Source organism: Camelina sativa, chromosome 9, assembly GCF_000633955.1.
Source record: "Camelina sativa cultivar DH55 chromosome 9, Cs, whole genome shotgun sequence".
NCBI classification, from domain to species: domain Eukaryota; kingdom Viridiplantae; phylum Streptophyta; class Magnoliopsida; order Brassicales; family Brassicaceae; genus Camelina; species Camelina sativa.
In genome coordinates this window covers 196,850-209,865 of record NC_025693.1, presented here as the reverse complement: position 1 = coordinate 209,865, position 13,016 = coordinate 196,850, and the positions used below count along the sequence as shown (strand labels likewise).

Genomic DNA, 13,016 nt, shown 5'->3' with positions numbered 1-13,016 from the left:
GGTCTGCGACCAGTCTATGAAATCTCCATACCCGTCAAGACCTATCACTTTGATTCACATGTAGATATTGAAGATACCAAGTAAGGATGAAGAAAAGTAGTAACTAACAATGAGGTGAAAGCATTCAGCAAAGAAACTCACTCTATCCCGATGATGGGAGGTAAGTTTCATGTTGTATGGTCCTAAGGCTTAGACCTAGATCGATTACCCCACCACCCTTCTTGGTATGTGAGTAATATGTATGAAACTTGGAAGATCCTTGGAAGAAGTCTGCAGGTGTGTTTGGGTCCATTGCCTGATGCTTCGTTATGTCTAAAAAGATGCAGAGAAGGGAAAGTAGGATGAGAAAAAAAAAAGAGCACATTGATAAAGATTTATAGCATGAAGCTGATGCTGAAAGAGTGTCAGAAAAGTTTAAGAAAGAAAAAGACATAATTGCAGACATGAAATAGACAAACGACAAGAAGAACCCATTTAAGATACAGTTGGTTTGATGCAAGGGATGGGGGAGCTGACAACAAAGAGATTTGGTTCAGATTTTGTAACCCAACCGGGCCAGCCGGTACTTCAATGCTTCTGATGCACAAAATCACAAAAATACATATCTCCCTCCACTCAGTGAACTGCCAGAAAAAATATCTGAGACTACGGATAACTCGATTCAGGGAGAGGCTGTGTCTTTGTGAAAGAGCCGTGTAGTGCAAGAGTAAAATATCCTGAATCGAAAGTATGGGTAGAGAGAGCGAAAGGGTTGGGTCTGGTGTTACATAATGACACAAGTGCTCTCTCTTTCAAAAGAGATAGTTATGTTGCTAAACTGGAAGACAGGTCAACTTTGTCACTACCTTCTTCACCCACACCTTGTCTGAGAAGTTGTAGGGTTGTGTGTACTTTTGCAAGACCACACACATGGATTCATGTCTGTACTTATGCTCCCATGGATAAGAAAGAAGAAACGACGAAGAGGAAGACATGCATTATTCCAAATATTACATGTTATACATCTCAGATTCTCATGTGTCTTAAATCTCTGAGTCTTTCTAAACAATATTAGAGCCTTGTTAAGTCTCCAACAAGTACGAAAACAAAAAAAGGGCGATGATCAAGGAGTGATACATTTACAATATAAAATGTATGATAATAATATGATATAAGATCTAGGAAAATGGTAAGAGCACAACCAGTATCAATTGCAACTATAATGTAAAACCCCACGAAGCAGCACTACTTCCTTATTTTCTAATTACTCACACAACACTTACAACATAATCCATAATACCAAACCAACACGAAGCCCGACTCTTTTTTGATGCAGCAACTTGTAAAAAAAAAAGTAATTTATATATTTATACGTTTAAAAACCAACCCGGGTTTTCTTCCTCCAAAATTGTGTGGTTCATCTTCATTGTTCTGTGTGTGTCACAATGGCTGTGAACTCCGTATCTGTTGAGTCATGTTCTCAGCTGGAAGCTTAGCAGCAGCAGAACCATCAGGCATCACCATGGCAGGTGGAGGTCCGGTCATTGTCTGGTACTGTGCGTGTCCCAGAGGTTGGGTATAGTATATTTGTGTATGAGCATTGTCAGCGTATTCATATCCATAGTTAGGAATCCCAGCTGAACCCGACTGAGGTGGGTGATGGATCTGCGAATACCCCATGAATTGCTGCTGGCTTGTTGGAATCTGGTGAATTATCTGAGCACCGCTCACACCTGGGGCTGTTGTGTAAATCCCAGCCTGTCCCATCTCAGGTTTGGCACCAGTAACACTTCTCATGTGGTTGCTAGGAGGTGGAGGCATCATGGTAGAGTTGGGAGGTGCCTGGAGATGGTTAGAAGACAGAGAACCTGGAGCCTCGCTAACAGTTGCAGATTGTGGCACAGGCATACTGTAGGGCCTAGGTGGGAGTGGAGCAGTAACATAATAAACAGGATAACGCTGTTGATCCAGTCGACCATGGTGCTGGTGGAAAGACTGCTGGTGCTGCTGCGGTGGCTGTTGTGAAGAGTACACCTGGATGTAAGTCTGGAGAGGAAGGCCGCTAGAGGGATGGTGATGAATGTATTGAAGTGCAGCAGTAGTGTGTATGAACTGTTGCTGCTGCTGCTGCTGTGGCTGAGATTGCTGCTCGAATTGGGGGTGAAGGATGTAGCCTGGGTCCTGATTCTGATTGGGGGATAAAAGCGTGCTTGGATCCGAGGGGTTGATCATACCAGTAACAACGGTGGAAGCAGCAGAGGACATCTGAGCAATTGGTTCTTGATAGACAGAAGGTCTTTGGTGAAACATAGGGTTGCTCATACCGCTATCACTGAGGCAATAATAATAATAATATAGCAAACACAATCAGAAACTAACAATATACCAGTCAAACAAAACAGAGGCACATGCAAGAAGAAGAGGAGGTACCTGGAAACGGAATTGGGTGATGGCAGCTCGCTATTAAATTTGAGCTGAGGCGGCAGATTCTGCGGCTAGGAACGCGGAGTGGGAGGTTTCCTGTATCCAGCAGGCACACTGTGATCGGATCTCTCATCGTCAGAGATGAACCGCGTGTGGGACTCATTTGAAATGGTCGCAGCAGGAAGCGCGATTGTGACAGGCATCGGCGGTGGTGAGGACATGGCAGCGAATCCGTCGTCCTGCTGTTGCTGGAGCTGCTTACTCCCAACGTTGAAGCGTGTGAACTGCTCCTCGATTCCCAGGTTTTTCTGATCTGGGAGAGTCCTGACGCCGGTGGGTTCCTCAACATGAACACGAATCGGAGGCAAATTGGCGAGAGAGGGAGAGGAAGAAGTAGAGCCAAAAGAAGAGGAGGTGTCCAACATGGGAGAATCAGGCAAGCAGTGAACATCTTGACTTCCTTGCGGTTGCGGTTGCTGTTGCGGGGTAGGAGGCTGCTGGATCTGCTGCTGCTTGGCGCTTTTGACGGAGCCATCATCGCGGAGATCTCCTTCTCCAACATGGTCCAACCCAAGAAAATGATTGACGTTGGTGTCAGAATCAGAGAACCCTCGGTTGAGGAGACCAGCGCTATTGAGAGCGTTGAGNCCAGCGCTGTTGAGAGCGTTGAGGAACCAATCGTCGCTCTTGGCAGAGCTCTCGAGGATCTGACCCATAGCCTCAGGCTTGGAGGTGAAGAGAAACAAACGGAGGCGCGAGGGTTTGGTGGAATTGGAGGCGGAGATGGTACGGTCGTACTCCTCGATCATGTTGTCCAGATCTTCGTCGGTGGTGACGGAGATGAGAGAGTCAAGGTCTTCGCTGGGTAGCTGGCACTTGAGGGTGAAGGAGCGGCCGTCCAGGAGCATGTTGGAGAGGCGAGCAAGGAGAGAAGAGAGAGAGGTGTTACGGTCAACGACTATGATGCGAGTGTCACCGACCATGTAGCAGAGGGATTTATCGTGAGGACGAGGGAGGATATGACCACCGTAACTGCACATGAGACGGATTTTAGAAGAGACGGTGCTTCCGCCGCCACCGCCGGAAGGAGCAGGGAGGTCATCCCAGCCATCGGTGGTGCGAGAATGAGGGGAGGATTCAAGAGACTCGGGGTAAGATGAAGTTACATGAAGTGGTGGAGGAGGAGGAACAAGTGCGGTTGTGGCGAGGATGGAGGTGGATGCCACCGCGGTGGAGGATAGAGAAGGAGGTGGTGGTTCCATGTAATTCAATTCAGCCACTGTTTTACAAAATTCGACCAAATTATAATTAAAGTAATATTACTAAAAGTTTATATACTAATTTTTATATTAAAATAAAATAGCAAAATTGAATTTGGAGAATTTGTTATATCTTCTAAAATACTCTAACTACGGAGAGAGAGAGAGTTATAATAGGTGCTGGTGCTGGTGCTGGGTGTGCTAGTCCACGATTCGTATGTCTACTAATGTAAGACTACAGCTGTTTTTTTTCTTTTTCTTTATTTTCTCTTTAAATTTAATTTAAATATGGTAATAAAATATTAAAACTATATGCTTTGCTGTTTAGTATTTACCCTATTTGATGAGATCATGGACGGCTCAACCGAACCACACGGATCTGAGGAGCAGTTTGAACCAGAGGAAGCACCGGAGGAGCAGCTTGAACCAGAGGAAGCACCGGAGGAGCAGCTTGTACCAGCGGAAGCAGCGGAGGAAGCACTAATCGTTCCGGCGGGTCCTATAACAAGGTCACAGTCCAAGAGGTTCAACCAATCAATCCAAAGACTACTCAAGGAGCTGGACAAAAAGCTAGAAGACGAGACTCAAACCACTTGGACGTTGCTCACAGCTCAAGGTGCTCGGTAAAGGATAAAGTGTTACTTTGGTGCTCTTTTTCCCTTGGTCAAGTTTTGTCCCATTGGATTTTCTTGACAAGGTTTTTAATGAGCCCTAAGTAACATTTTCAAGCCCCCTTTACCAGCCCAAATCGTGGTCCAAGGTTCCCCACAAAGGCCTTGGCCCATTTTATATCTCTTTCTCATTCAAACTTTACATTTATTGCTTTGTAATTTCCTAGACATCTTGCATGAGCTTTAACTTGAACTTGCAAGGTTGTCTAGGGTTTTCTCTCCTCTATCTCGTCCTCCCCTTCTCCTATTTAAAGACCATGTATCTCTCTTTTGTTTCTCATCAAACATTTTAATCAAAAAACCTTTCTTTTACTTGTTTGATCTGAGAAGTGTGTAATATCTTCTCAACTTGTTTTCTTCTTAGTGAGACATATCTAAGTTGAACTCGAGCCTGAAGTCTAAGAGATTTTCATCTCTCTTGGAAGTTCACTTCAATCCCCCTTTCTATCCGCTGCATCATTTCACCATTCCATCTCTTTCAATCCGCTGCATAATCAACCCCCTTCACCTTCCATTTGTCCGATCTATTGCATCTTCGGTCTCTTGATCTTCATCAGTCCGATCCATCTCCTTCAAAACCCTGCGAGTGTGTTCTTGGGAAGCAGATTCCTCTTTAGGAGTCTATCACTATTATGGTGATATTTCTTTCTCTTTCTAACCCTATTTCTTTCAGTTTTTTTTTATTCACTTTATTTAATAAATGATTTTTAATAGAATATCAGAATAACATTTCATGGAAAAAGTATCTTACGTTGTTAATCACATTATCATATATATAAAAAATCAATATTTTGGATATGTTTTATTAAATAAGTAGAAAATTTATTGTTGAAAAATGGTTTTTTCAATGATTAAAATGTTATCTTTAACAAAATCAACATATAACCTTTGGAAAAAATTAATCGAGACAAACATGTTCTTGTAAATGGATACATTTTAAAATATTTACATACTGTATAATGCATGATCGATTATGTAGATTCTTCGTCAAACAATTAGTACAATTTATAATTTAATCTAGCTAGATTTTGGGAATAAGAGTTTTCAACAAAATCAACATACTGTACGACCCAACATTTGAAACTATTAATCCAGAAAAATATCATTTCGGTTAAACAATAAATATAAATTTAACTAGAATTGGGAATTAGTATTTTCATATATATTAAATTTAAATCGCAAATTTTTGTATAAAGCGAGCTCTAGTTTAAGAAAAATATTTGTAAAATGAAAAAATATGTTGCAAAATAAATCATTCAGATGGCGATCACAATTATCAAAATATTTTTAGTAAGTAGAGTGATTTTTTAAAGGGAGATTCTCAAAAATAGCACCAAAATAAGTTTTTGTTCCAAAGTTAGCACAACATCTCTAAAATTCCAAAAATAGCACTAATTAATCTTTTAAAATTAAATTCTAAATTCAAAATACTAAACCCTACCCCTTAAAAATATACCCTAAATATGAAATTGAGAACCCAAACATAAACAAACAAATTCTAAAAATTAATTTTAAATATTTTAATGTGTTAAATAGTGCTATTTTTGGAAATTTATGGAATGTGTGCTATAATTGTCCATAAAACTTGGTTTAGTGCTATTTTAGGGTATTTCTCTTTTTTAAAAGAAAAGAAATTAATTGATGGCAATTTAGTTTTTTTACCATATATATATATATATATATATATATATATATATATAAAGATATACCTTTATTCAGCCGTTATAAATAGAACTAGGTCACATGAAAAGGATGAATAAAACCCCCAAAACAAATATATTGTGGCATATAGCAACAAATGCAAGGAATTATTAATTTTTTCCAGTTACTTTATTTTTAATACGTTGTTATTGTGTAATAGAAAGAAAAAGAAAAACGTATTAAATGAGAATAGAGTTGCCTAAAACGAAACGAAATGAAATACTAATGTGTTTAATGTATGTGGGATCAGTAAAAGGTGAGAAGGCGTGTTCATGATTTGATTACTACTAAGGTCATCTCTAACTTCACTCTAGTTTAGAAACAAAACTTTATTATAACGTAATATTTGTTTTATATTACTCTATATATAGAGTAATTCTATTCTCACCTTTACTTTTTATACTAACTCAATGCTCTATTTTAGAAAAAAAAAATAGAAATATATATTGGAGATGGTCTAACAAGGAAGAAAAAAATAACCGGTGCGATGGAACACTTAGAGGGATATTGAACTTAAGATTTTAAAGGAGTTTAAAGTATTCTTAAAATCCTTTCTTATTCAGTTGAGGATTTTAAAAAATCTTATGAAATCATATGTTATTCAATTAATATTTATATAAAATCCTTTAAAATAATTCAGAATCTTTTGTTATTCAATCAATAGTTTATAAAAACCAACTTCAAATCTCTTGTTATTCAAAATATCACAACTGCTTTTGGAGGGAGTATTTATATTTTAAAGGATTTGGTAAGATTTTAACATTTTAGAATTTTGAAAGATTTAGGAGATTTTTAGGAGATTTAATTGTGTTTTAGATTTTTTTTTTCTTTTTAGAAAATGAAATGTGATTCTATGAGATTCTATAGTAGTTTACAACACAAAAAAAATTCTATAGCAAAATATTTATTAATTAATCGCTTATTTGTGAAGTTGTAAGAGATACCATAGAGTCTAAATCCTGCAACAAAGAAACGAAGCTTTAAGTGAGATGAAGAACAGAGGAAGAAGCTCAGTGAAGAAGATGAGCAAAAGGAAGAAATGTCATGAAGAAGGTTAAGGACACATTAGGAGAAGAAGGAACAAGTCAACAAGGAAGTTAGGCTTGGTGGTTTTGTGTGTGTGTTGTAAGAAAAAATCCACGTGATCCGATATTTCAATGGATCTCTCAAGAACCAAAACAGAGTAGAGAGAGAGAGAGAGAAGCAAACGATCAAGAACCAAAACAGAGAGAGAGAGAGAGAGAGAGNGAGAGAGAGAGAGAGAGAGAGAGAGAGAGAGAGAGAGAGAGAGAGGAGCAAACGTGAATGTGAGGAAAATAAAAAAACAAAGAGAAGCAAACGTGAATGTGAAAAAAACCAAAACAGAGGAATTAAAATTTCGTGAATGAAAACAATCTAAAATAAAACATAGTCGTCTGCATCAAACATGAATGTGACAAAAACCAAAACAGAGGAAACAAAGTGTCATGAATGAAAACAATCTAAAATAAAGCATAGCCGTATGCATCATGACCCCATATTCATAGCATCATTCCACATGCTTGCAGCTATATTTGCTCTCTAGGAATTAGCAAGCACTCTTTGTTGTTCTTAAGTACCATGAATCTGTTCTTCCTCATTATTCTCCTCACCATTTCTTTGATCAATGTTAGTTTCTTCGAGAACATCTTCTTCTGGAGGAAACAAATCGGAACAACATTCTTTAAGGAGATAATTATGTAAACCAACATAAGCAATTACTAACTCTACTTGCGTCTTATATATATGGAAAGAGTGATGCATATTTGAAGATGTGAAATCTGGACTTGAAGATACCAAAAATCCTCTCTATTACATTTCAAAAGCTAGAATGACAATTGTTGAACAACTCATTTGGATTTACTGGATCTTTCCCTTGTCCTATAAATTCTTTGAGATGATAGCAAGTACTTCAAAATGGAGCTAATAAAAACTGCATCGATTGGCAAATCCACAATCAACTAGATAAAATATTTTTAGAGTTTAAAACGCATAAAAATATAGGTGAGATAAATTGCAGGTAAAGAACATAACAATTTAGTTTTATACAAAGATAAGTGAGACATACCTTCAGGAACTATTAATTTGTTTGTGTTTCTTGTTAAAGCATCCTGTAATACCTTTGCATCGTAAGCTGAATCTTCCCACCCGCTAAGAACATATGTAAATTCTACATCAAAAGTACATGCAGCTAACACATTTTGTGATAATTGTCCTTTTCGATTACGATAGCTAGCCGTGTATTGTCCGAGTATCATTGCAAGGATATGAGTTCCATCAATAGCCCCCACACAATCCTAAGAATAATAGAAACAAAATATCCATCATATAGTTTATTGAAATACTTTGGAACGAGCAAAAGAAAAAATTCTCATATCTTGAAATAATGATAAAATCGAGTGTTGTCTTTTATTTTTGTAGGAACTGAAAATCTAGGCTTAGCCATAAATCTTGGAGCAAGTGCTTTTAATGCCTTTAGAATTGTGTTAAAGCTCATACTTATCGAGAATTTCGATCTCTGAAATCTATCTTCAGCTACAACGTACCTCACATTTTGACCAACTATGAACAAATATGTGGCAAGCATTTCTTCAACATAAACATATGTTGTGTCGGTTAATTCCATCTTCAATCTAAGAATAGAGCATAGTTTCAGAAGTGCTTATAGATACATATGATATAGTTCTCGAAATCCTCACGTTTTTCACCCAATGCATTCTGTATATACTATATACTCATGTCCAAGTGTTGTTGCTGATTTTCTAATCTGACGTGGTATATGCGGTACGAAATACCAAATTTTCGCTGACAAAACCAATAACATAATATCAACATCTAGCTTGAATTTTCTCCTTCTTTTTCTTTTTCTTTTAGATTGTATTTGTTCACTTTCATGAACAATGCGATCCATAGTCGAAATCCTACACAAAAAACATAGCTATGAATCATAAGAAACGGCTCGTAATAAAAAAAAAAGAAACCAATGAAAGCAGCGAGTATATAAGATTTATAAGCATAATAAAGAGAAATTTACACAAAGTCACATACGTAAACAAAATGTGTATTGTAAACAGAAAAAAAAGCATATAACAATGAGAAAATTTGGAACTTACGAGGAATGATTGACGGCTAGTGTGGAAAAAAAACAAATGAAGGTGAGCGGCTGAATATATATATTAACCCTACCTCTAATGGGTTTGCCCGCCACAATAGTCCTAAAAAACTATATTTTACCCGCCACAATAGTCCAATCTAGAACATGAAAATAATGCAAACATGTACGTAGACTTATTTTAAGTATCTATATATACATTTTTTGAGACAATTATGAAATAAATCCTCAAGTTCAGTACTATTTACAGGGAATGCCATTGATATTAAATATTTACTTAAATTTATTTTTTTAATAAAAGCTAATTGTTATACATAGTAATTGTTAGAGGAGCATATGCCATAAATTTTGGTTTAATTGTTATAAATAAATTCGAAATGTATTTATAGAAACTAATTAGTTCTACCTAAATTATTAAATAAAATAAATATACCTTTTATATTTTAACACCATTTAAAAAAATGATTATTTCTATGTTAAACTTAATAAAAATTAAAATATTATGAATCTTTAGATTTATAAATGTTAAAAATCTCATAAAACAAGCTTTATTTCAAATCGGGTTATAGCAACATTAGCATAAATTTTAAATTTTATTAATCAAATGCTAGAACATAGGTTAAATTTTAATTAATGTATAAATATAAGGGATAAAGATTTAAAATATACAAAACATTAGTCATATACTCATATATATATATATATATAGTTAGTCTACTAATTAAATTATATTTTTCTTTTCTAAAACAAATATAGCTCCGCGGTGTACCGCGGGATAAAATCTAGTGTAGCACAAAACTTGTAAATATATTCTTTGCTTTGCATTTCTCTTGTGAAATATATGTTTATATAAAAATAATTTAAGTTGATTTATATGTAAAAAGAAAGAAATAATCATGACCAATCTCAAATAAATAAATAAATAAAATAAAGGAAAGCTCATCAAGTATTATTAAAATGAAAATGAAAAATTATAAAATATCAAATAAAATGAAAACGGAAAAGTAATGAAAATAGAAAAGTATAAAATATTAAATATGAAAAACCATCTTCAGTGCATGCATTCAACTTCATTTTCATGGTTTATGAAGGTTTCGTATAATCCATCATTTACGCTCTGCTATCGACATATGAACGAACCCATATTTCATACCTAAGCTGTGAACAAGTGTCATGGCTTCGTAACAAAAATCGTCCTCCAAATCAAGCATTTCTTTGATAGCATCCCACACACTATTAGCCTTCTCCTTAGCTTCTTTTTCTTCAGATTCCTTTTCCCACCTTTTTGTATCATGTCAAAAATATGGTTACTAATTTATGTCATTGTGTTCACTTCATCAGAATCCTTGGTCGAATTAAGCGCAACAGTTCTAGCTTTCTTTCTATGGGATAGCTTTTCCTCTCTTCTTTTCTCTAATGAAGCAAAAACTTCATGAACAGAAGTATCTTCGTATGTTGTTTCCTCTAAATCATCCTCTATTTGAACACGAGTTGAATCATTTATCCCTTCATTGTCTCCAACTTGATATGGATCTTCAGCTACAACATCACCTAATCCCATAGCATTTTTACCAGTTGCAACATTTGTTGAAAATATCATGTGTAAATCTCTGAAATCTTCATATGACTCATCACATAGATAAGTTTTATTGGAATGAGCCTGTTCAAAACATAAATACCATATTAGTAATTTCGGTACATAAGCAACATTACTATATTCACAAATTTTATGCTATAAATTTTCTTACCTTCAAAAAGTCATCCCATACTTCATCTCTAGCAGTGAATTTTTTTGTTTCAGGGTCCCATCCAAAACCAGAGCTTAAACGAAAAAGTTCTGCCAAGCCGTTGTACCTCCCCCTCAAGACCTTCATCCTATTTGTGTAACCTTATAAGTTTTGGTAATTCCAAGATTTTTGTTTATAGTTGATAATACTTTTGTCTCCACAGATAATTTGCTGAACTTGCCACTAACATCACGATAACCGTCATTGATTGCATCCACTAACAGCCGCACTAAGATCTTGCTTTCTGGTTCTAACCAATGATTATATGAATTTTTATTTTTTCACAACCTCCTGTGAATTTTCCATGGTATTATGGCCACACAATACAAAACAAAAAACAAAAAACCAAAGACATTCATATGAGTTATGACAGATCCTAGATCTTAACAAGTATTATTATTAAATAGCCGTCAATACGTTTTTAAGCTTAACTAACTTGAAATTGCTTTCGTTGGAAATTACTAACTAGGAACATATTTTTCTTATAAATTTCATGATACAAACGTGAAAATACACAAAAACGTGGAAAGTAAATTAGTAGTCAGTTTTTAAAAATACTCACCTTACGGAGATGAACCTTGATGATGATAATTGTGCAGGGAGAAGAAAGCTACTAATCGATGTGTACCCCGATATATATATATGCTCCAATAATTTAACCCTAATAAGAAAACAAGATAAAATTCCATATACTATATAATCTTTTTTCTAAAAAGAAGAGCCCATTAAGAAGGGGACCGTACGGCGACTATGATTTACGACTAGAAGATAATACCATTATCTTGCCCAGACAGCAAATTGCAGTACAAAACTGAGAGATTCAAATTAGAGGGAGAAAAGAGAGAGATCTTACCAAATAGAGATGGTGGTGGTTTGATTCACAGGAAGATACAAAGCTTCATGTTCACCGGTGGAGAAGGTGGATGCTGATCTGCGGAGATTTGAGTTGCCGGAGTTATCTTTTATGATTGTTTTTTTTTAATAAAATCCTTTAAAATTCTACCTCAAAGGGTATGATTTTGAGTGGAGTATTTTTCAACTAAAAAAAAAGTCTCATATAATCACAACTATGCTCTATTCTTAGATTGAAGATGGACTTAAGCGACACAACATATGTTTCTGTTGAAGAAATGCTTTCCACATTTTTGTTCATAGTTGGTCAAAATGCGAGGTACGTTGTAGCTGAAGAAAGATTTCAGAGATCAAAATTCTCGATAAATACGAGCTTTAACACAATTCTAAAGGTATTAAAAGCACTTGCTCCAAGTTTTATGGTTAATCTTGGACTTTCAGTTCTTACAAAAATAAAAGACAACACTCGATTTTATCCTTATTTTAAGGTATGAGAATTTTTTCTTCTGCTTGTTCCAAAGTATTTTAAAAAACTATATGATAGATATTTTGTTTCTATTATTCTTAGGATTGTGTGAGGGCTATTGATGGAGCTCATATCTTTGCAATGATACCATGACAATACACGGCTAGCTATCGTAATCGAAAAGGACAATTATCGCAAAATGTGTTAGCTGCATGTAATTTTGATGTAGAATTTACATATGTTCTTAGATGGTGGGAAGATTCAGCTCACGATGCAAAAGTATTACAGGATGCTTTAACAAGAAACACAAATAAATTAATAATTCCTGAAGGTATGTCTCATTTATCTTTGTATAAAACTAAATTGTTATGTTCTTTACCTGCAATTTATCTCACCTATATTTTTATGCATTTTAAACTGCAGGAAAATTTTATCTAGTTGATTGTGGATCTACCAATCGATGCAGTTTTTTAGCTCCATTTTGAAGTACTCACTATCATCTCCAAGACTTAAGAGGACAAGGAAAAGATCCAGTAAATCCAAATGAGTTGTTCAACAATCATAATTCTAGCTTGGAAAATGTAATAGAGAAGATTTTTGGCATCTTCGAGTCAAGATTTCACATCTTCAAACATGCACCACCCTTTCCATATAAGACGCAAGTAGAATTAGTAATTGCTTGTGTTGGTTTACATAGTTATCTCCGTAAAGAATATCGTTCTGATTTCTTTCCTCCGGCCCTCCAGA

At 35.5% G+C, this 13,016-nt stretch overlaps 3 protein-coding genes across 3 annotated transcripts; all 3 read right to left on the bottom strand.

The window, feature by feature from the left end:
- Positions 1,108-3,839, bottom strand: LOC104710025 (myocyte-specific enhancer factor 2A-like). The gene is made up of 2 exons (XM_019230143.1): positions 2,410-3,839; positions 1,108-2,311 (listed from the first exon to the last, which is right to left on the bottom strand). Exon 1 carries the CDS (start codon positions 3,663-3,665, stop codon positions 2,475-2,477), a length of 1,191 nt encoding a protein of 396 aa, XP_019085688.1. The 5' UTR covers positions 3,666-3,839; the 3' UTR covers positions 1,108-2,311; positions 2,410-2,474.
- Positions 1,420-2,301, bottom strand: LOC109125021 (zinc finger protein rotund-like). Its single transcript, XM_019229819.1, has one exon. The coding sequence runs from the start codon at positions 2,299-2,301 to the stop codon at positions 1,420-1,422; it is 882 nt and encodes a 293-aa protein (XP_019085364.1).
- On the bottom strand, positions 10,480-11,038 carry LOC104714863 (uncharacterized protein At2g29880-like). The gene is made up of 2 exons (XM_010432335.1): positions 10,913-11,038; positions 10,480-10,824 (listed from the first exon to the last, which is right to left on the bottom strand). Exons 1-2 carry the CDS (start codon positions 11,036-11,038, stop codon positions 10,480-10,482), a joined length of 471 nt encoding a protein of 156 aa, XP_010430637.1.

Excerpts from the sequence above, each read along its gene's own strand:
- LOC104714863 (XM_010432335.1), bottom strand. The coding sequence starts at position 11,038 with ATGAAGGTCTTGAGGGGGAGGTACAACGGCTTGGCAGAACTTTTTCGT. Across the intron at positions 10,825-10,912 it reads TATGGGATGACTTTTTGAAG|GCTCATTCCAATAAAACTTA; the intron begins GTAAGAAAATTT and ends TGTTTTGAACAG.
- LOC109125021 (XM_019229819.1), bottom strand. The coding sequence starts at position 2,301 with ATGAGCAACCCTATGTTTCACCAAAGACCTTCTGTCTATCAAGAACCA.